The 25,061-nt window shown below is 36.7% G+C and overlaps 1 protein-coding gene across 1 annotated transcript; it reads right to left on the reverse strand.

The window, feature by feature from the left end:
- Window positions 1-200: 200 nt before the first annotated feature.
- LOC145978006 (ankyrin repeat and SOCS box protein 1-like) lies at window positions 201-21,651 on the reverse strand. The gene is made up of 6 exons (XM_083110379.1): window positions 21,226-21,651; window positions 19,589-19,807; window positions 18,628-18,848; window positions 15,227-15,447; window positions 5,837-5,976; window positions 201-685 (listed from the first exon to the last, which is right to left on the reverse strand). Exons 2-6 carry the CDS (start codon window positions 19,770-19,772, stop codon window positions 498-500), a joined length of 954 nt encoding a protein of 317 aa, XP_082966505.1. The 5' UTR covers window positions 19,773-19,807; window positions 21,226-21,651; the 3' UTR covers window positions 201-497.
- Window positions 21,652-25,061: the final 3,410 nt, after the last annotated feature.

The following is a 25,061-nucleotide window of genomic DNA, read 5'->3' on the forward strand; positions in this document are numbered from 1 at the left end:
TTTGCAACAATTATAGGTCAAATATCTTAAACAGTTAAAGCTAAATATACTGTACATGACTGAAAAACTAAACACTACATTTTAAAATTTTCAGAAAAACAGTCCGTAAATTTATTTATAAAATTAACAAAACATAGTTAAAAACACATTTCCAAAATATTTGGAAACTACAAATATTCACATATTTGGAAACTACAAATATTCACATATTTGGAAACTACAAATATTCACATAACTACATCAAGGAATATGATTAAACATCCAAGCAGTTATTTATCAATCTTCCAATTTCCCACAATGCCCTCTGAAATTTTACCAAAAGCATTATTATTTGCTGCTAATTTTAGTTGTACAGCCTTCAGATTGAAAATTATGGATAAATCCAAGCTTCCAAGTATAGAACAATACACACAAACAGTAATTTATTATCACAATTAATATTGTCTTATCAACAATGGTCATTTATTAAGATTATGTAATATTGGTACCCTCAATTTTTACTCAGTTTCCTGAGTCTTGGGACGTGTGTTTTGGGTGAAAAACCTGACGACAGCCATGTCTTTGTACTGGAGGAAGTCCGAGATGATCAGCGGAAGGGACAAATGTCCCAAAAGTGGCAGGCGATGTCTTCCCAGAATTTTCCGAATTTTTAGTCTGCACAAGGATTGCAATCGCAGAGGTGTCACTGAAAAGAAAAAAAAAAGTTCTTACCTAGTGCAACAAACTAAAAATATAATGCTGATTGCACTGAAATAGTATTGAATACAAGACTGAAAACCCAGACACAAGGATAATTTTTTGATGAATAAATTCAAAATGTAGCTTTGTTTGCTTGGATAACTGTTTGTTATCAGTCTGTGTAGTGGTAATTCCTGATTTAATACCCCAAAGGGCATTTGTGCTCATAGACTATAGTTTACAAATTACAGTAGACTTGCGATTAACCGAGTCCTGATTAACCAAGGCTCCGGGTTAACTGAGGGAGTGGTTGGAAAACATCGCACTTCATAACACAACCCCCTGTTTGTTTATGGAGTCAAGTCACCGTCCGTGCTGCATGTGTTCGTTACATTGTCAGTGTATCCGATTGTTACGGTGGTGTTTAAGTCTGTGTAGGCCTATTCTAAGTGGTAAAAGTAATCTTCTCAATTATGTTGTACTAGTAATAAATAATTACTATACAGTTTTAAGTGTTGTTTCGTCATTTACGATCTATTAGCACATTATCTCTGTATTATCCGAGTCTTTCCATATCCGAGGTAATCTCGGTCCCAATTAGTTCGGATAATCGCGAGTCTACTGTATATCATGTTGACAGCATACCTAATATCAGGGGTAGACAAAATAATTCAGGAGCCAGCAATATATACGAAGGTTGTTAAAAAAGAATTTTTTTTCTTTTCTTAAGTTGCCTTGTATTTTATATTTTTTAAATTACCATATTTGAAAAGACAGGGATTTGATACATAATACCTGTAGATGAAAACAGCGTACATGTTTTCAGTTGGTAGCACTCTTCCTTTATTTGACTGTTGTTTGCCTGACAAAAGTTGAGGTGAAGAGGGACTGGCAGGATCCATGAATAAAATTTGGTTTCCACACTCGTGAAAACTTGTGAAAGCTTAAGTTAGCATATGGTGAATGTGGCTACCTTAGATGGTTTACGACCTAGAGGGTAAACAAGCCAGCGCTGTATGGAAATCACCATCGACTTCAAGGAAAGCAAAGGTTGTTATATCTGCTGGGAAAGGTAGTAGTGATTACCATCTTTGACTGTAAAGGGATGATCTACCAACATGAGGTTCCATTACATACTACTGTTACAAGAGAGTATTTATTCTAGGTCAGTTTTGAAATCTCGGAGGAAGCATACTGTAGTGAAACAACCAGAACTTCATCGAGATGGCAGATTCATCATGACAATGCAAGGCCTCGTGTGGCAAATGTTGTAACAAAACACTTCGCTGCTAATCTACAGCCCTGATCTGGCCCCTTGTGACTTTTTCTTATTTCCTACATTGAGAAAGAAGCTATGTGGCTATTAATTTGAGAACTCAAAAACTGTATTAAAGAGGTATAGGTGATTCTGAAGGACATTACAAAGAATGGCTCAACCCATGTGTTTCAGGACTGGCAGAAACGTTGTCATAAGTGGGTGGGGACTACTTTGAAAAAGATCATGCCAACATTGAAACAGAGTAATAAATAGTTTGACAAAAAAAAATCAGTCTCAATCTTTCTTGAACAGCTCTCGTATATTTGCAAATATGGGCTATGAAAGCCATTAAAACACATTAAAAAACACATATTGTACAAGTTATTTTTTTTAAAAAAAATTATAAATTGTTCAAAATATTAGAAGGTGGGTGAGTATTCTATTCCTGCATCAATTTACCATTCAAAATATTTAAGAATTATAGCAAAATAATAAAGTATCTGTTATGTAATAAAAATACCATTTTGACAATACAAAATAAAGGTGAAATTTCTGGGATAATTAGACTCGGTGAAAATGTTATGCAGCATTTTTTGCAGACCTTACCTAACACCAAAATACTGTAAAGGTATTGATAAAAGATCCAACCGATACTTCCCGATACTGATATCAGCTTATATTGATGCATCTGTGTCAGTTCAGCTTTAGTTTTAATCCTTTTAACAGGTAGTTTTTAAAATTAGAGCAACGATTTGTCAGGTGTATAATAAGTGTATACATCCCACATCATGCCCGTGTGGTTTTTTGGCCTGTGTATGGAACAGGTGGCCACCCATCAGGGGAAAAGAGATGACCACAGAAGGGTTTGAGGATGCAGGTTGCGTCCACCCCAATTTTGGGGGGGATTTCTTTTATTTGCTTTTTCTGTGATGGAAATTTGACTGAATAAACAATACAGCATTCGTTAACATATAATAATCATTTCAAATACTGCTAAGGAACGGGTAATAAGTATTATTTGGGGGAAGAGTGCCCACTTCTTATTAAGTTTTAAATTGTCAAGTGAATCCTTGTGGAGAGATTAAGCATTATTTTTTGGAGGGGCACTATGAAACTCTTGACTGTTCTAGATTATCACCGGAATTCTACTATGGGGGAGGGGGAGACAGCATAAAATTGGGGGGGAACTTGAGGGGGAAATGTTGTTGTTGTTGTTGAGTTGGGGTTTTAAGTCCACTTTATGCACAGTAAGGCTAATCGGGACTGGACCTACAGTTTAAAGTGGGATCCGAATTACTTGTGCCTCCACCGGGTATCGAACCCAGGACCCCTTGATTACAAGGCAGCGACGCTACCACTGCACCATCGGGTAGGCCCTTGAGGGGGAAATATCCAGCTATTGTATAGCGATGTAGGAATTTCCGTAGTAAGGGGGGGGGATCGAACTTTGAAGTTCGGGGAGGGGGGGGGGATATTTAGGGCTTTGGTATAAAATTCATGAGATGTTCATTAATTAGGCTGTCATTTCTCTGTATCATTTGGAAGTCCTATGGTATCAAGTGGATTTTATTCGCTATGCGGTGTGGCAGTCAATATCATAACCATCCACCTTTGTTCCTTCATTCCTAAAACAAACATCAGATACATGAAAATGCAGTGAAGTGAAATATAGCACTGACTACTAAACAAGAACTCCACGGGTAACTATTTTTATTTTATGTTGCTTTGCCACTTTAGGCTAATGAGAATGAGTGGTGGTTAGACACAGCATTAGCTATGGGATCGCCAAAAGCGCTGAGGCAAAGTGGATGCTGAAGGAGCAAAAAGAGAAAAATTTGGAAGGAGTGAAGGTCGCGGCCCCTTGTGAAAATATTGACTCCTTATTAAATTTGTATTATTGCCAGTTTCGTAATGAATATGCTAAAAAATTTCTTGCTTGCATTACTACTCAAGGTTTACAAGGGCGGATTGAAGGAAGGGGAAATAGGAAGCTGGAAGAGACCTTTCCTAAAACTTGTAAATTTTTCACGGGGCACATTTGTTAAAAATATTATATACGAGAATGTTATTGGAGTCATTCTCTTACCATTTACTTCATATTGTACCACTCCTCCCGTTTCTTAGTGATGCACCCTTTTCGTTGTTGGCAAATGTAGAAAAAGCTGGGAAAGAGTAAATATCACAGCATTCTGTGACGGTATTGACGCAAATTAAATTAATATTCTTGTACATTATGCAAAGAAATAGACATAAAAAAATTTCCTGCTCGCTTCACTCGCAATTGTTCGTGTTTGGTGAATAAGAAAACTGAAGGATTATATTATAGCTGTATTATGATTTAATTTGATTTGAGTTTTGTTATTTACAGTCGCTTTCCTTGACTTTGGGCTGATCGTGACAATGAGAATGAATGATGATATGATGAAATTGATGGACACTCACAAAGAACACCCATGACCAACCCAGAATTCGAGCCTGTGCTCTTCTGGCATCGTAGCATTTTGTGCTGAACACTCTGCCACAAAGGTCATTCTACCAGACACGAACAAAGATGATGCTGTTCATTAGGTTAATAGGTTGCTTTTTCAACAGCCCAAAAAGTGCTACTTCAACAGGAAAACACACTGTCCCACAAATCGAGCGTTGCAATGGCAAAATTGAATGAATTTGGTTTCGAATTATTCCCCATCCAGCCTATTCACAGGACTTGGCCTGTGCGATTTCTTCATGCAGGTGCACCATTTTAACGATGTTGTTCTATTGCAAATACTACTTTATTGTCTATTCCCTGTGCTGTAATAATTTTACTAAATATACTACATAGTAACGCATTGTAAATAACCCGATACAACAGAAAAATATATAATGTAAAATGTGCATTTCTAACTTGTTGCAGGAAGTGAATTTTGCACTTAAGATGCAACCCAGAAAAAAATTTGACTATGAAATACTCTAACCATAGGAGGAGAATTTTTGCAAAAGGCACCAAATTCTATTTTGCCTGTCTACGGCGTGTATGAAACAGTAATTGAATCAGTGATGTGAATAAACCGGTTTTGGTTAAGACAACTGGAGCATGAATATTTGGTGTGCCCCACTGGCGTTGGAGCTCAATTTTTTTAAAATAAAAGCAGGAAAGAACTCAGGGGGGGAGGGGGGAGGCAAAATGATAAAAGCAAACTCCCCAAAAAACGACCCACAATTACAATTATTGTCTTTGAACAACTTTTAAAACAAAGGCAAAAAATGATATTTACAAAATATTTTATACTGTACTCTGTCTCCTCCCAGAATGCAGGTATGTAATATCTACCCATTTCCAGCCAAAAAGAACTTGCGTACCTCAGTGGTGTCAGCGGTATGCCCAGTTAGATTTTTCTATCTTATCATTAACTTGTGAGCTTTTTAACATTATTTTCCCTTCCAAAAACGCTGTTTATACACAATTTATTTTCCGACATTTCAAATTAAGTGTCTAACCAAACAATGTGCCAGCTTTCTGCATGTCGAAAATTTACAACATTTTAAGATTTAACTGTCGACCATTTGACAAGCTATTGCATCCAAATTAAAATCATTACTATATATTTATCAAAATAATTTTGGGGGGAATTATGATAAACTAATTGGGGGGGGGACTGCATCTGGGGTCTTAGTGGGGATGGGCACCCTGCCACCCACCATCATAAGGAAATTGGGGAGCTACAAATGAGTAGCACAACCCGGTCATGGAAATGTCGTGCTGACCACACGTCACCCCGTAACTTGTTGGACAATCTTCCACCACTTCTGGTAGGAGCAAGGCCAGCAGTCGGTATGTAGGCACCGGCCCTCACGGGCTGTTAAGCCACGTGTTTTTATAATAAGTGTATATGAACATCAAGAGAATATTAAACTTACTCATGAGATGGTGCAAGGCTTCCACTAACTCATTGCTTGTATTGTCGTCGGCTATTTCCACTGCTAGAAGTCCCCGGTTGTCTCTATGCCACAAGTTTCCTCCGAACTCATATAACAAATTAAGAAAAATCTCTGGACATCTGAAACAATTTGAATTTGTGTTTATATAGAGTATATATTAACAGTAATGACACAACATGAAAATAATTATATACATAATGCACAAAATATAAAAAATAGACAAAATTTGGGTTTAGATCAGTTTTCAATATGTATTTTTCTTACATCCTTTTTAAAGATTAAATTGCTATTGAGGATTATTTTCAGTATACCTGTATCAATTTCACACTTTTATTGACATTAACTTTGTACAGAATGTACACGGTAGACTCAACTACTTTAGTAACATGGGTAGAAACTAGTCAAAAGGTCTAAATTACTGACTAGACTGACAAGAAAACTCACCAATTTACCATATTTGCCGGTGTATAGGATGAACCCCCTTTTTTGCACACACTTTTGAAAAAAAAAGCTTTATCACTGAATTTACAGGGTGTATCATAAGTAATAACGCAAACCGACAGTTCAAAGTACACGATAATAGAAGCAAAAAAGTCTCAGTAAACGTGGGTCTGCAAATGAGCTATTTTTGAGATAATTGCGAATGTGTGGTTACAATCCGCCACTGCAGGCCCTTTCTCAAGGGGGTGGGGGGGGGGCACCCCAACCCCCTCGAGCCATGAAAAAAATTAATTTGAACATATAAAAACCTACAAAAATTACGTTGATGGTTTTTCAAATTTTGCATGAATTTCGATTTTGTCCTTGCGTAAATGAATAGGTTGTTTCTGGACAGAGGCAGGCTCTATAAATCTGCAGTCTGCAATATTGGGCTATTTTAGTACTATAATCATTGATGCAAGGCTATCAGATGTTCCGATTTAGTCGGGACAGTCCATTCCTTTTAACCTTTAAACCGAGCTGGTTTTCAAAAGTAACCCCTCTCTCGCCACGACCTTTGCGTGCGATTTTTAAATTTTTACTTATTTCAGAAAAATGTTATCTCTCTGAGACTATTTGAGCAATCTACTTCGGATAACTTTTGTTTGAAAGCAAAAACATCGGAGCATGCGACCGTGTACAATTCAAAAAGCTCAAGTGAGAAAAACGGGGTTGGGAGGGGCCAAGTACCCAAATTTCAATGAAAAAAAAATCTGGCGTTCGCCTCCTCTTCTCCCGTTATTTTGGAAAAAGGGCGCAAACTTTTGCATTGTTTTCAAAGAGTAACCTTTTGCAACAAAGTGAAACTTCTTTCAAGTCCCTAGTTCTCATACAGGCTGAAATATGATGCAATACGTACAATCCTGCATTTTGGCTAAAAATAGCTAATTTGTATATTAGAGAACGGGGGAGGGGAAGGGTTTCTTCCACATGACATTTCAAAGTCTTATCTCAACATCTGTCAGGGTTTACAACCTCACATACAAGTATGAAGGTCCTAAAAGCATGTGAATGTTGTAATCTGCACCATGGGTCATATATGACCCATTGACTGTTTTCGCCTATACTTTCTATGGGTCATATATGACCCATTGGCTGTTTAAAGGTTAATCCATGTCCAGACTTTTTCGTCTCAGCTTGGACACTACTTGCTTTAAGGGAAGAATGACTCTTGCGCCACTGCAGACATTGTGCTGGTTATATAGGACTTTCTGTAGAATACTGTGTACATTATTAAAATTGTCTGAACTTTTTATCATTCAAAAACAGTTGTTTGACACTCGACAAATAGGAACCCCCTTGATTGTTGAATGGTTTCTTCTATTAGTGTCACTAATGTTTCCCATAATTAGATTGATTGAATTTTTGTTTTAAGTCCACTTTATGCACAGAAAGAGTAATCGGGACTGGATCTACAGTTTAAAGTGGGATCCGAACCACTATATGCCTCTGCTGGGTATCGAACCCGGGACCCCTTGATTACAAGGCGAGGACGCTCACATAATTACAATAGAGGGGAATTTTCTATACTCTTTACGTTATGGGTCATTCCACGTCAAATCATCCAGGCCATGTCACCCACCATCTCCGATTTTGATTAAATTCAGTATACTTATAGAACTTTTCATGCTGATTACAAAAATGACAACTTTTTTGAGATTGGTCAAGGGGTTCAGAAATTACGCGATTTTAAAAATCTCCCTGTACGCCACATGCGGCTCCACTTTGAATGACACGCATTAGGTTATAAATTATAGTATCTTCTCTCAGGTTTGCCATAGAAACTTCAAGTTTGATTTCTTTTGCTCAGGATAGTGTAAGCTTTCATTTAAATAAGGTTTATGATCAGTGTATCAATAATCATGTATTTTATGTATAGTTTCATGTATTTTTTTAGAAAAATAAATGACTAACTTCAAGAGCGAATTTCATGCAATGCCCCCCCTTCAATTTCACCCAAATTGTATATACAGGTAGCTGAGAGTGGGTACTAATGCTTGATGGAAAAATTGGGATGGGCGGTTCAGAGACAGGGTGATAAAAAAATCATTTGCATTAAAAGTTAATCTTATTAAAAATACTTATGTATTTAGCACAAAGTCTGAAGTACAATATGTTTTGAGGTATAATATTCAAACTTCCTGTTCACTATGTGTGAAGGTAAGCATAGGCGTAACCTGGTGGGGGCAAAGGGAATCATTTTCCCTATCCAAAATTTATAGATTAATTAAAACCTACAAATAATAATTGCAGTGGAACCCCGATTTCAAGTTCCTCGATTTTACATTTCCCTGCATTTTACATTCAATATTGGTGGTCCCAACATAGCAAATTTTCCTCGGTTTTACATTTTCTCCCATTCTAAGTTTTTTCAGCTTGGTCCCCTGAACAACGTAAAATCGAAGTTCCACTCTAAGTTAGTTTCAACTGTCTTAATTTTTTTAAAAAATATATAATCATAGTCATTAGCATTCCCAAGCTTAGCAAATTTTCTTCGAGAACATTCTTCTTTTTGTGCATTTTATCTCAATATGGAATTTTTTTTTATACTCTTCACGGAGATACGTAATATGAAGTAAGAATTAATAATACACATTTGTGCTGATTGAAGTTTTTCCAAATGGAGCTTTTCTTGCCACATACCAGAGATAATCTCCTTGTGATGGGGTGGTTGGAACACTTAGAAGACTTGTATAGACATCAACAGTATGAAGTAACAAGTTCAGCAATGAAGTACCAATTCCATAGAAATAGTATTAGAGGCATAAATTTCTTATTAATCACCTAAGGTGAAATGATAACAACCCGCAGTACAATGTGTCAGCGATTGCAAAGTACTATACAACAGCACCAGGAAGATTAAGTATGCACTGTTTTGAACTTAGGCTACAGGTTATTTACAGTGTTCGGTAAGTTACTTTTTACAAGCAACCTAGTTTCAGTTACTCATTTGAAAAGTAACTCTGTTACAGTTACTGTGAAAGAAACTTACAGTTAATGATCATTGATTTGTGTAAAAATTACAAATGGTGTTTCTAGTACATAATCCGTATGTCTTCATATACCTACATTACTACTGCAAATAAATAATGAAACACAGAATCAACTTTGCTTGAACGATTGTAATTAAGAAATCATTTGAATGCTGACCACGGTATTTTGAATATGGTGTCACTGATTCCACTTGCACCTATTTCTTTCTCCTCCATTCCAAGTTCAACAAAATCCAAAGATCCACTTCTTCCACGATGACTGTTTCTTAGCTCGACAGTCCACCTAAAACACTGAAGTTTTCACATACAAGTAGATATGAATTGAAGTAAAGCGTGGATGAAGTTAGCATGCAACAAAGCATAGCTTCCTTGACAGGCCGGCAATTCCAAGAAAATCCTTTTACGTAGCATCCAGAGAAGGTACAGATATATTTGTTTTACAGTTGGGAACAGAAAATGTGAACGGCACAATTTATAGTGCATGAAATTTTGGCAATGCATAGAATACAATCGAGTAAGTATTTTTCGGTACTATCTTCATGGGCGTAACTTAGGAACTTGGGAACTATCTTTGGTTGAGAGAATCAAAGTTTTCAGTCCCATAAAAATAGTGTCAAAGATTATTTGCTAAATACATTTGAAAAATCACAATAATTACTCTTTTTTTGTTTGTTCCTCAAGTGCCAGGAGGTTCACAAAATATATTTAACTAGTAGGTTTTAATTAATCTATAAATTTTGGATAGGAAAAATGATTCCCTTTGCCCCCACCAGGTTACGCCTATGCTTACCTTCACACATAGTGAACAGAAAGTTTGAATATTATACCTCAAAACATATTGTACTTCAGACTTTGTGCTAAATACATAAGTATTTTTAATAAGATTAACTTTTAATGCAAATGATTTTTTTATCACCCTGTCTCTGAACCGCCCATCCCAATTTTTCCATCAAGCATTAGTACCCACTCTCAGCTACCTGTATATACAATTTGGGTGAAATTGAAGGGGGGGCATTGCACGAAATTCGCTCTTGAAGTTAGTCATTTATTTTTCTAAAAAAATACATGAAACTATACATAAAATACATGATTATTGATACACTGATCATAAACCTTATTTAAATGAAAGCTTACACTATCCTGAGCAAAAGAAATCAAACTTGAAGTTTCTACGGCAAACCTGAGAGAAGATACTATAATTTATAGCCTAATGCGTGTCATTCAAAGTGGAACTGCATGTGGCGTACACAGAGATTTTTAAAAATGCGCAATTTCTGAACCCCTTGACCAATCTCAAAAAAGTTGTCATTTTTGTAATCAGCATGAAAAGTTCTATAAGTATACTGAATTTCATCAAAATCGGAGATGGTGGGTGACATTTTCACAAAATTCTGGATGATTTGACATGGAATGACCCTTATGGAAGAAAGGTTCCTCAATGACTGCAATACAAAACCAACCATATAAGGGGCATTTAGCTCTCCATTCGCACCTCAAGGTCTGTGATCCCATTTCACCACCACTGAGCAGAAGGATAAAAAACTTCATTTTCTTTCTCCAACATCAGGGGTTTTCTGCAACTTATGTCCATTCTGACACTCAATGGCTTAGGGTTAATTAATATTATGTAAATAGGGAAATCCACTTCACAGCAGAATCATTGATAGATTTTTGGGGCAAAAAATTGCCTTTGTACTTTTAACATATATTGTTATTTGTCAAAAAAAAGAACATTATTATTTACCCAATTCTGTCAATTGGAATTGTTTTACTGCAACTTTTCTTCTCTTCTACTTGTAATTGTCTTCAACATAAATACACAGTGGTGTGACCGTACAACAGACAACTGTCACGGTGTGCAGAGGCAGAATTTGTAACCGGAAACACGTTTCGTTTTATCTTCCCAACAATCTTCCTTTTGGGTAATATTACTTATAAAAAGGTTATTTCACTTATTTTCAAAAATGTTCAACTAACGTGATTCATTTGATTAACTTACAAAGTTTAAGTGTAATTCTTATTTTCTAGCATGTTAAATCATTACACAGTTATGTAAAATACCTGGAAAAGTTAGTGACTTATCAAGATGGGTGTGAACCCTCATCCATAAACACCACACACATATGTTGCTTTTCGTAGGCTATTTGAATTGTTTGTATTATGCACACATGTAGTCTACCTGTATCTTACAATTTTCTTTTCGCTCTCTGACAGAAACAAAAGTCAGGGTCAACTGCAAATATTTGTCACGAGGTTGTACATATAGGTCAGAAGATGCTGTTCTTCAACATTTTGTAGCAAAATGAGCAAATTTCTGTAACCACCCTCTCCCATACACTCCCCCCCATATATATATAGTGTATAATATGAGAGAAAATTTATGAAAATTCGCCTATGAGTCTGCCCCCCTCAAAAAAATCCTGGGTACGGGCCTGTACCACTGACTTCATTGTTTGTAAGCATCATCCTAGTTGGTAAAATGCTAATAATACAGTAATAATAATAATAATAATAATGTTCTCTGAGGCGCTGATATGCCCTTGTAAATATGCGACTCTCGGGGTGCCTTCGAGCAGGGTATTTTTCTTGGTACAACCGTGCATTGCCATTAGACAAACCATACATGAAATGCATATCTGCATACTTTTTGTTGCTGTAAGGTTCCATTTTCACTACCCAGTACAGCACAACTGACATGACTCCATATCCATTCTGTTTGATTCCAAAGCCACCTCTCAGAAATATTCTGTTTTGTAAACAAAAAGCAAACCTCGGAACGTGCAAGGAGTAAAACACTTGGTGTTTACAAAATGTAATCAGTGACAGCTTTGAACCACACATTTGAACAGATTATTAGCATTTTACCAACTAGGGTGACGTTTACAAACAATGACGTCAGTGGCAGCTTGTAACCATGCATTGGCAATTATCTTGAAAAACGGCTCGTTTGCAGACCCATGTTTAATGATACTTTTTTTGCTTCTATTATCCCATACTTTCAACTGTGTCAGTTTGCGCTATTACTTATGATACACCCTGTATAATTAATTTACAGTATTTTAAATATAAGCAAATATGTAGGTCCTCTTTCAACAAATAACTAACCTATCTAACTAGGAAAGAATATATATATAATCTTCCTCGTTACACACTGCAAGGAAGCAAGAAAGAAATCCTCTAACTCAGAACGGAGAAAATTTCCAGAAATGAAGGTAATCGAAAAATGAGTATCGGCATATAAGATGCACCCTGTTTTTCAAACCTATTTTTAAAGGGTAAAAAAGTGAGTCTTATACGCCGGCAAATATGCAATTAGCTGCTTGTGATAAATTAGCAATTTCAAGGAAAGCTGGGATTCAGTAAAAAAACAAAAAAAACATGGTGTGTTGAACAATTTTTTTTAAAAATTGAACACAAAATTAATATTTTATTATGATTAACTAATTCTTCTCTTTCTAGAACTAGATGTCCCTGACTCCCACAATATTCTGTCATATTTGCAATCTCCAATTGCTTGTTTCAGATGATCCCATTTTATTGTATTTTTATCATGTTGTTTTTGTGTTGGTTATTGTTTGTTTTTGAACAAAATGATGTTATTTTCCTCAGCATCATCCATCATATATTTGGTTTTCACTGAGAAATAATCTATATCCCCTTCAACATGCTCTAACCAAAACACACAAATAAATAAATAAAATAAATTTAAAAAATACAATCATGAACAGGGATATACAACATTAAAAATAATTCAGGTGTCAGCTCCTTATTCTCACTTATAATTTATTTTCCTTTTTTAAAATTCAGCTAGCAAGAGTGCAAAAGTTTAGAATGACATATTTATTATTTGGATTTAATGATACACATGATAGAGAAAAACACAAACATTAAAAAATACATACTGTATTTGTTATTTTTAAAAAATAATGATGAAAATTTCCATAAGCGAACTTGAAATATTTTATCTACCCCTGATCATGAAATCAAGACAATACTGACTTTACTGTAATAAATGTAAGTTATTTGATGCCTCTAGTTTATTATTTTTGTCCAAGAAAGCATAAATTTTACAAAAATTACAATTTGTGGAAACAATTTTCAAACTTCACAAATAATGGATTGGTAAATTTGTTGACAACAATTTTCAAAACTCTGCAATTTGGATTTTATTTTTAGTAGCAATAGGACTTGACAGTAAGAAATTTGATTTGGCAAGTATTTGTGAGTGTTACTTTATAAATTGCATTTAATCATCATTCACACTCATCACCTCTATTAGCGCAAAGAGGCAGAAAAGTGAGGTGAAATATGAAAAATACAATATTGAATAGGCTTGAATTTTGGACTTGGAGGTATGCTCAAATCAGGATATCATATGCAACATGCAAAATATTCTTGCACTTGAAGGTATGCTCAAATCAGGATATCATATGCAACATGCAAAATATTCTAACTGATTAATTTTTCTGCTAAGTTGAGCCTCTTTGGAAATTACTTGAATGGCTTATTGCAGAAAGGGACCTGAGTCACTTTTGCACAATTCTGAGAAAAACAAGAAAAATCGTATAATATTGAGAGTGTAAGAAAGAAATGTGCTGTTGTTGGCTCAAATTTTTAGCATAATGAATAGTTAATTTTGCAACCCTCAATGCGCCCTCCTGCAGTATGCTGCTAGAGACAGAGGAGATGAAAAAGTTGCGACTCCGATACCTCAAAAATGTGACTCAGGTCCCTTTCTGCAATAAGCCATTCACTTGTATTTTTATTAAGATTGGAATATTTTTTCAGGGTGCCTACTCACCGGGAATTCCGAGAAATATGTGCGATTTATTTGGCTCCGGAAATTTTGCGTGAGATCTGCTTGAATTTATTACATATTTATTAATGTCCTGAGATAAGTTTTACACAGTTTAGCTTTCATTTTTATAGAGGAAGGACAAGAAAAGAAAGCTGCATGGAAAAAACATAATTTTCTAAAATCTGTTTGCTTTGCTATTTGACATACCAAACATTATTGGACCAGAAGATATCTTGAAGTTGATTAGGTAAATTTGAAATTCTTATAAAACTAACAATTTTTCGTAGATTACTACATCCTGTAACATTTGTGACTGAGTTTGTAGATGTATTTCTAGTCTGAGTATGTGAAATGGAATATGTAAACTCCACAGTTTAATTAAATACCATTCAATTGAATTGAATTGAATTAAAATTTTTGGATACATTGGATTCGCATAGACCCTTTATAATGTTCATATATTTGCGTGTGAAAGGAGGGGGGAGAGGTGGGAGGTGGTAATACGTAAGGTTGAAATAGAGAAAACATGTGCTTCTACCCTTAAATTTTTGGAAATTTTGTCTTGAAAACTGGGAATTATACTTGAATTTTATCATGGTCCTAGAGTGGCCAACCTGCTTTTGACATCAATATATTGTTAAGCCTTGTTTCCATGTTAATAAAACATTAAAATGTTGACCAAGAATTTATTTTGAATATTCATCTGAAGAAGAACCTCGTAGAGGGTGGAAATGTTACGTTTTTATGTATATGCTGGTCAGCATTTTAATGTTTTATCAATATATTGCTGTTCGACAGAAACTTTAGTGTTGATATGGTTTGATTGATTGATTTAGTTTATTTTACTTCGCGTTTTGTGCCTCTTGGCTAATTTGCGAAGATAAGGATGAGTGATGAAAGGATGAAATTGATGAATGGACATTCACAAACAACCAAGCCCGACCGGGATTCGAACCCGGGACCCTTGGCGTCGCAGCGCGATGTGCTAACCGCTCGGCCACAGGGTCGGGCATAGTGTTGATATGGAAATGTAATGTAACATATATTCCTTGTGAACAAAATAACTATTTAAGCTTCATGTGATACATTTATCTTTACCTGTATTTGATGATTGCATGCGAGATTGACAACTGTCCTATAACTTCAGGTGCAACAAAGTCATTCAAAGGGGTTAAATCAGGCAAGGCACCATTAACAAGAAGCAGTACGAAGCAACCAAGATGACGATAAATTGTGGCAGTGTGAAGTGGAAGACCTGGAACACCTCCTCCGAAGAGGCGATCTACAAGTTCTGTCTCGGCACCAAACTTCAATAGCAACTGTAAGAAATAGGTAAGAAATAGATATCACTGAAAACTTTACGGCTGGACCAATACTGATGTATCAATATTGGACATTGGTTTAAATTTAGTCACCAATACTATCTGAAGCCCAAGTTGATGTTTTAAGTCCACTTTATGCACTGTAAGGCTAATTGGGACTGGATCTACAGTTTAAAATAGGATCTGAACCACTACGTGTATCCACCGGGAATCGAACTCGGGACCCCTTGATTGCAAGGCGACGACGCTACCACTGCACCATCGGGGAGGCACTATGAAGCACAATGTAAAAATGCCTTGTGACACTTTTGTAGGGAATATTTATCCTGCGAGTTATGCATTTTTTTTTAAAATCTTCTCTCCAATATTGTGTCACATAAGTGAATTTCTTAACTAAATTATAGGTATGTTAACATTTCAATTACACCGTATGTAATTCATCAAAGAAAAGCGAAACTCGTGTAGATTGATGTGGTACAGGGTCTGGCAGGGAAAGCTGACATTTTTAAATGGCTGTAGTTCTGGCAACAGTGGTGGGAGGATCATATGAAGGTGTTACAGCATGATGTGATGTAGTAAACTTTGGTGCGATAGGTCCATGCTTCTTCAAAGAAAGGAAGAATGCAATAACAGTTGATTCTGATAGTTATGTTTCAATGTTACAAAAACTTTCTTTTGCCATAATTGCACAGATGTGAAGTTAACACAAAAGATATACAGTTTCAACAGTATGGCTCAATTGCTCATTCAGCAAAAGTTTCCCTGGAGGTGATAAAAGACATGTTTAATTGTCACACCATTTGCCAGCATGGTAACTTTCTGCACACACCAGATGAATAGAAAGCTGCTATTCATCAAAACATTGCAGCAATACCTGAAAAGATGTGCAATATGAACTGCAGAGCTTCAAAGTTAGGTTATAAAACTGTCTATGTATTGGGTTGATGCATAAGTTTGTAGCGGTTTTTTTATTGTATCATACTCATTTGAGATGATCAAAAGACACAAATTGATCAGTAATATAATTTCCTTTGTTGTCTATGACTGTCTACCAATGCTGCGACAGTCTTTCGATTCCCTGCCAGAAGAAATCAACTGATATGGGGTTAAGAATGTTGTCAAACCAAGTTTGAAGAGCATTTTCGTTACCAAAGGAGTTTCCTTGAAGACTGGTGGATAGAGAGCTGAAAATATGGAAATCTGAGGGTGCACGATCAGGGATGTAAGGAGGATGTGGAAAAACCTCCTAAACAAGCTCTTGAATAGCAGCTTTTGCCACGTTAGTGGAGTGTGGGGTTGCATTATCATGTTGGAGCAGCACTCGATGCAGTCCTCCTGGCCTACTTGCTGATTTGTGTTGTTTTCACTTAAATCATGCGGTATCCTGAATGCAAATGTCGTACAATGATTGAATGGTTACATTTGCTAATTCTCGTGTCAACTGATGTGGATCTTCATGGAATAGAGTTTAAACAGTCTTCCTGGACGTGGAGAATCACTCAAGTCAAAATTGCTTCCTCTCTTTGAAATGAAAAAAACCATTTTCTTCTCCTACTTTAAGCTTTACATGTTTGCATTATCCCCGTACATGGCACAAATATTTTCAGCCACTTCCACTGCCTTTGCTCCTCTGTTAAACCCACTTTTTTTTTTCACCTGGCACTTATTGTTCTTTAGCCCAAAAATAGCACTGTCATCCTTCAAACCTGCAAAATTCAATGTGTATTCACAAGCATAACAATGCCACTCCAATTGATGAACGTTAAACGATAAACAAACTCCTAACACCACAGTGTTGCCATACCAAACACAAATGCTACGAAGTTATGCATGAACCCATTAAGAATCAGTGGCGAAGTGTGACATTTTTATGTAGTCATAGCAAGACTTGCCAAACATCAGGATCAATCTTTCAACCAGGGAAGGGGAGGGGGGGAGCTATATTTCTCTACGGTAAACACCAAGGTCATTGTCTATTCAATGTAAAAGTTCACTGTGGTACCACAGACCTTATGACTACAAAATTATGCTATCCCATATGATGAGAATTAATTTGTTTTCTTTCTATAATTAAATATAAGAAGTTGAAATGTACGAATTACAAAGTATCATTAAATCATAATAATAAACATGTCATTGTAAATTTCTGCACTACTGTTGCTTGCCGAATTTTAAAATTTGGAGTGATATAGTAGAGTCGGTCATGTATCACAATGTATTGCATAGTCATTCATGCTGTTACTGGCAGAGCCTTCTTCAGAAAGTCCACTCTGGCACAATAATTAATTACTTTTAATACAATCTTGTATTAATTATAATTAATAAATTTAATGTTTTAAGATCACATTCCAAAATGTGTAGCTTTATCTTAGTTGGATTCATGTATTGGGGGGGGGGGGTGCTGGCTTCTGAGAAAAAGGGAGTGGCACCTGAATTATTTTTAGTTTCGTATGTGGTATTAGTTCAGCCCTAGTTATAGAGCGACCACAAGGAAAAAAACCTTCGCCAAAAAGTGACCGTGCAGCTTTCCCTTCTTCCCTTCAGCTCGGGCCATAAGAAAAAATGCTTTACTCTGCCCCTCCTCTACTTGTGGGAGTACGGTGCACAGGAGTCGCGTTTTTTTTGCTTATGGTTCCACTATAATATGTCATATGAAGAAAAACAATTCACTATGAACAGAGCAGATAAGAAAACTTAATGTAAGCACCTTCTGTGGTCAGATGCCTTCACTTAGATGATAAGCAAAAACACATAACCCATGACTCTACAGCTCGTAAGGGCCTTGGCCTATCTCCCGACTGCCAGTCTCCCTCCCACAATCCTACGTAGAGGTGTGAAGTTCTTCAACCGGTAATGGGGTGACATGAAGTCAGCACGTGAAACCCACCAGCTGTTATAGGAGATATCTGTGACCCGGTTACGCTACTCACTAGTAGCTCCCCAATTTCCTCACGATGGTAGGTTGCCACCGGTCCTATTCACAGGCTGAGAACCAAGAGACTGAACCTAGGTGGACTCGAACCCATTCCATCCCCCAGTCGGAACCCAAAGCACAGCGCCTTAGACCTCACGGCCAGGGAGGAGGGCGGATGATAAGTGCATGACATCAAATTATTGATACAGTATATAACACTTCATTCTATAAAAAAGGTACATACATATATGCAAAAATCTTACCTGAACACCATCTGTGAAACCACTTTGACATGTCAAATACAGAGGACTAGATCTATTGCGTAGATTGCCATTAGGATCTGCTCCTGCAGTAAGTAGAAGTTGTGCACAGCCATAGTGGCAATTTTTAATAGCAACAAACAGTGGCGTCTGAGCCTTTATATCAGGCAAATCAACCTTAGCTCCATAGTGCAACAGAAGTTCAACACATTTGTCATTCCCAGCTGAAAGAAACAGAGATAAGTGAGAATTTCTTACATTTACAAACCGAAAATTAGTAATTTAAAATTACACATTAGAAAAGAAAGTTTTCAATATGCAAATCAGTCATTAGTTGACCTCTTGTCATTGCAGACTTTAATCATTTACTGTTTGAAGTTCTATTTTTTAAAATATAAACATGGTTCATTAATTTTCACTTACAAGATGTGTAAATACATTATAAATAGTTGAAAGCAACAATTCATACTGTGAATGAAAAAAAAAAATGTTGCATGGATGAATTCTTTTTGCAGTTAGAAATAAACATTTATGGCTATTATATATATTAAAAAAATATCTGATAGGCATAGTTTTAGGGAGAGGTACACAAGTTAAATTAGAAGCAAAATGACCATAAATTGGACTCTTGTGAAAAACGTGGATAAATCAGTGCTCACAGTACATGCAAGGATATTATACCAAGGCATATCTGGTAAAAATCTCTCATTAGCACCAACAGATGATGGCTGAATACATAATTAAAAAAAATTGCAACACCTTGATTGTAAGTTGTTAAGTTTCTGTTCACACAGTCTCATTAAAGTGCTTATAATAAAGAAACACCTTGTAACATTAAAGACAAATATTTACTTTGCAGAAATAATGTCAAATTGTTGTTCTGCAGATGCAAGCACACAAACACTATTTTTGTAATGTCTACAAATGAAAAACAATTACATGTCTGTGAAATGAGAACCCATACCAGTTGCAGCTAAGCGAAGTGGGGTAGCACCAAAAGGCCTGAGGCGACTGTTGATCAAATATGGATCTTCTAAATTTTGAAGCAGCCGTAATAATTGTTCCCAATCTCCTTCAAATGCCACTTTGTGAAGTGTTGCATCTCCATCATCAGGATCAACAATAAATTCAGACAGCTCTGAAGCCATCACAGTGTCACCACTCTATTGAAACTTCTTCATTTCTGCAAATAAAATATACATGGTCTAATATATTCAAGGTTGTAGGTTAGTTTTAAAGCTGAATTGTACATATCAGCAATGAAAACCACCTCTTTGTCTTTTTGTTGGTAACAGTTTCATAGATCGGAGACACATTAAAATCGCATATTTTGCATTTCGCATGGTTCGTACTTACCAATTGTGTATTGCGGAACATAGTTCAAGGTGCCATTATGCTTTTTACATGAAAACAAACTCAATTTTTCACATTCTGAGTGTTTTTTTTTATTCCTTTCTTTGCTTCCGGAACACACAATATGGCAGGCACATCTTGACTCACGTTATGGGTATGCAGTGTTTCAACCTTCTTCACCGAAAAATACCTACTATCGTGTTCGTCACTGGTGGAAATTATACAAAATTATACATTATGCACCGGTAGCTGACGGATAGCCCCACAAACCATTCACGGAAAGCCCCATGAACCATTATGCACGGTAGCTGACCGATAGCCCCATGAACCATTTCCGATAAGGTTAGGTTAGGTTTGGTTACGTTAGGCAAGCATAGTAAAAAAAAAAGGGAGGTTGAAACACTGACAGGGGCTTACGTCATTAAACGTACAAAGTATCCGGTTGTCATAGGGCAAGCAAATAAAAGCAATGAAAATTGTGCGTCATGAGATAATTTTCTTGAAAAATACATGATTTCCCGGTCAAATATATTCCACAATGAAAGAAAATACCTCGACGAACATTGTAAACCTTGGAGAAACTCATTTCCGTAAGTAGTTTCTTGTGTAAAATTGAAGAAATGTGTCTCCGATGTATGACTGTTACCTTAATTTTTAATCTGGCAAAAAAAAAAATTAATATAATTTTCTTGGTTGTGAAATTTGACTCTTTCTGACCCCTAACTAGAAAAAAAGAATTAATTTAATTGATTATGATCATTTTTTTAAAAATGCAGGAAATCACTGGAATCAGCCTTGTACAGTGTTCGAAGTGGGGAGGATATAGGACTGCTATCACTCCCACAGTTAAGAAAATTTTCAGAAAGCATTGCTCGGTTAGCATTGGCGTAAGCATCCTCATACCTACTGCATTGTGTCCATGTCGGTCCATCCATTCTCTTTGACAAACATGTTCCCACCTGTCCCCAAATTCGACCAAGGATCTCCCTGGTCATGAATTTTCACTTCGAGCACCGACCTTGTGTTTTTCATTCCTGCTATGAAATACATTAAAAACATAAAAAAGGAATTTAAACGAACAAGGTTTTCACAGCCCCACAAAGTAAAATTAACACGTAGTTACTACAAGCTCGCATACAAAACGTGTCATTATTTACAATTATGCATCTGGAGTACACAAAATCCCGTATTTCACGTTTCACATTACCTTACGAATATTTAGAGATTTAAAAGAATAAATCGACTTACCTGCTAGTGAATTAAACAACCTTGATCAAAGCAAGCATTGGTGGATACGAACCAAAATATTTTAGGGGTATTGGCCTGTTACGTACGTATGAACAGTATAGGGTATGGTCACATATCAAGGCTAGGGAGGAGAGAGCATACATAACATGCATGGTGCGCGTAATTAAAAAAACTCAGAGAGAACACATTCGGTTATAAGAAGACTGTCTAATACACAGAAAAACAGACTAGATCGAAAATCATGTGACAATAAACACATCAATTTGAACACAAAATATTTAGGCGCCTAACCTCCAGAGCAGCAATGGGAGAATACCCAGGGTTGCCAACTGAAATTATACGATCAGCTGTTCCAAGTTCATTGACCTTTATACGAAAATGTCAACAAACAGGTAATTTATTATCAATGGTAAATTATAATGCAAAGATGTCTTATTCCCGGGCGTTCCTGTTGACTTGTTTGTGGATTATGCTTGTTCTTCAAAAATCATCTTACATAAAAATATGTCCAGTGGCGTATTTTTAATTACATTATTTCAAGTAGAACTGTGCACGGGACGGGATCGTGACTGATCAGAATGGGAAATTTTAAAAATCCCTACGTTCGGGATGAAAAAAAAGAATAAGCAGTCATTCCCGACGAAATTTTCGGGCCATAAAATGTTCGAAATTTCCCGACACTGTAAAAATTCCCGAATTCTACATGAGTGTAATTCCCCATCAAATGATTGTTTTTATATTTCGGAGGAGGGAATGTTAATTCCACTAAATTTCAGGCACTTATAGTGCATTCCTCATGGACGTCCGCAGGATTTTTTCCAGGGAGGGGCAAGGAAGGTATTTTTTCCAGGGGGGGCCAACATGGCATATTTTCCCCAATAATAGTGTTCATCCCTCAAAAAACATTGGTTAAATTTGAATTTCTCATGTTCATGCAATAATTAACCCACATTATTGTGGCTGAAATTAAATTATATGTGTGAAATATGTAATTTTTGGTTGACTTTCGTTTTCCAGGGGGGCCACGGCCCCCCTTGCCCCCCCTTGCCCCCCCCCTTTCCGGACGCCCATGGCATTCCTCGATCCCGATGCCGACTTTTCTGGGTCCCGCACATCCCTTGTGCGTCAACATTGAAGGCTATTTTTTCTTCTAATACACACAACCATCGTGCATTAGTAATTAAGGATATCTAATACAGCATTTAGAAAATAATTTACATTATATCACAGTGACTGTATTTTTTCTCATTAGACAATGGCGAAGTTATTCAGGCCCCGTAGCCAGAATTTTATTTGTGGGAGGCTCATCCCTTATCAGCAGCCACCATATAAAAGCGAATAGGTGAGGGGAGGGGCTCTACTTTCTTTGTTAAAATATTATTTAATGTATTGACCTTATTTAGTTCCTATTATACTCAATTTCGCAAAAAATTACGGACGTAAACTCCCTCAGCAGTTCGATTAACTTGTGATGAACCCGATGTCCTTTTTTCCTTAGTGAGTGCAATTGGCATTGTATTAAAGTATTATCTCTTGCCTTCTTCTTAAGACCATTCCTCGCCACTGAACTTGGTTTATTTTATTGTTTTAGGTATATTCCAGACCGAAGCGACAGGCGACAAGGGACCGAACTCGAAGTAGTACATTAATCAAGCATCCACTGTGCATGCACGAACAACAGGCCGAGGCGACGTGATTGAGAAAACGGCCCAGTCAAAGCGACACATGTTGTGTGTCACTTGTCGCTTAGATGTTAAAGCTCCCTTAGGTGTCTAAAGGGGTAGGTCAATTATGTTAAGTAATTGACGATTTGTTGTTGGTTTATACGGCTCGGGGAGGGTGTTATCGTCTCTCCCACTTAATCTGTCCATGGTTCTAGTTCTTATATTCCTCTTAAATACGTCACCGACAGTGGCGTTCCCAAGGGGGAGAGGGTTGGTGGGGTCATAATCCCCCCTCTTTGGTCAAATATTCCTAAAAGAAGAACGTGTAGGCAGGACAAGATGGCAAAATGAGGACTGGCTGCCAAAAAAGTATACGTAACCCCCTCTCTTTCGAAAATCCAGGGCACTCCACTGGTAACTGTCTATTTGCTTGACAACAAACTAGGGAAGGGGCCTCCCCGATGGCGCAGTGGTAGCGTCGTCGACTTGTAATCAAGGGATCCCGGGTTCGATACACAAGTTGTTCGGATCCCACTTTAAACTGTAGGCCCAGTCCCAATTAGCCTTACTGTGCATAAAGTGGACTTAAAACACCAAATCAATCAATCAATCATTAAATTAGAGAGGGGAAGAAATACTCCACTGCCGGTATAGGATTTCGCAACCTATGCTGTATGCATATTGCATACATTAAATCCTTAAGGGAATCCGATGCTGTATTCTTCAGAAACTAGTTAGTATTCTTATTTTGCAAACTGTCGGACAGCCAACTCTCTATGACGTAATATTGAACTTTCACTTTGAAGTCAGGCGTCAAGTGTTGATAGTACGCCTCGCATCTTTTGAATGTCATTTATTGTCAATGCTTCGGCCTACTTTCTTCTTTTGTTTGTAACGCACATGATACGAGAATGGAGAACAAGAAAATTTCGCGTGAGCTAGCAAGGAAAAGATATACGTCACATCAAAAGTGAATATTTACAAAATAATGAATGCAAGAACGTAACGATTCCAATACTAAGAATGAGAAGCATTTACCCGACCACAAGGATTTACATTCTTCTTTTGCCTCAGACAGAGAAGGGAGGGCCATACTAACAATGGTAAAGAAAATAAGTGGTAAGGCTGTCTTCGCTGTAGAAAGGGGAGAGAAAGGAGTGATAAACAATACAGATAAAGAAATAATAGGAAAATGAAAGAATAGCAAGAGAAAAGGAACGGAATTCAATTCTTGAGGTTCTCATTGTGTAAAAACAGAATATGCATCCCACCCTACCTAGAAAAAGTTTCCTGTGTTTTGAGAGAGAGAGTACAGTCTTATGCAGCGTCTAAATTCAAAGCTTCGAGCAAAGAATCTAGTTTCATATGCGAGAGACCCTCGATCGCGTATCCAGGATTTTCGAAAGGTAGGGGTTATGTACACTTTTTCCGGTAGTCATCTCTTATTTCGCCATCTTCTCCTACCTTTGACTTTCTTCCTTTTAGGAATACTGTAAAGGGGGCGGGGTTATAACCAGTGGCGTCTCCTGACCCTGAACTTCAGGCGTTGGCAAAGAAGGAATGTTAACCCCTCCCCCTCTCATTCCTGTGAACCAATATTACAAATTTTCTCCGTACCTTTTTGGTGTAATTTTATAAATATTTAGAAAAACATTAAATTACATAAATTATTTTTGAAGGGTAAGGAGAAAATTAATATACTATGTTCAATACTTCGCCATACAATCAATTTTTAAAGCACGAGTTTGCAACCAGAGGGGTTGGTGGAACTCCTACCTATCACCCCTAAAAAAACACCGCGGACATAAGAATGACCCGTTCATTGAAAAATCGCTAAAATGCACATTTCCGGTTTTTCCCCTTACCCTTCATTTATCCTTCCAAAAAGTAAATTTTGAAAAATCAACTGCTCATTACTTATAGTTACTTGAATTCCAGTCACACCTTAAGCTCTTTGTTACATTCTAACGATTGTTGCAGCACCAAGTTCATGACATGAACATAACAATGCATAAAAAAAGCTTTCGGATAATTTTCCAAAACTTTACTTTGAAGGCCATTCAAATGACCACTCATTACAGAATATCCATCGTATGTCAAGGCAATTAATTTATCCCCACACTTATATTTATCCATTATTTCAGTCACGTGACTAAAGAGAGCTCCTGCAGT

Source organism: Lepisma saccharinum, chromosome 24, assembly GCF_977018435.1.
Source record: "Lepisma saccharinum chromosome 24, izLepSacc3.1, whole genome shotgun sequence".
Lineage (NCBI taxonomy): Eukaryota > Metazoa > Arthropoda > Insecta > Zygentoma > Lepismatidae > Lepisma > Lepisma saccharinum.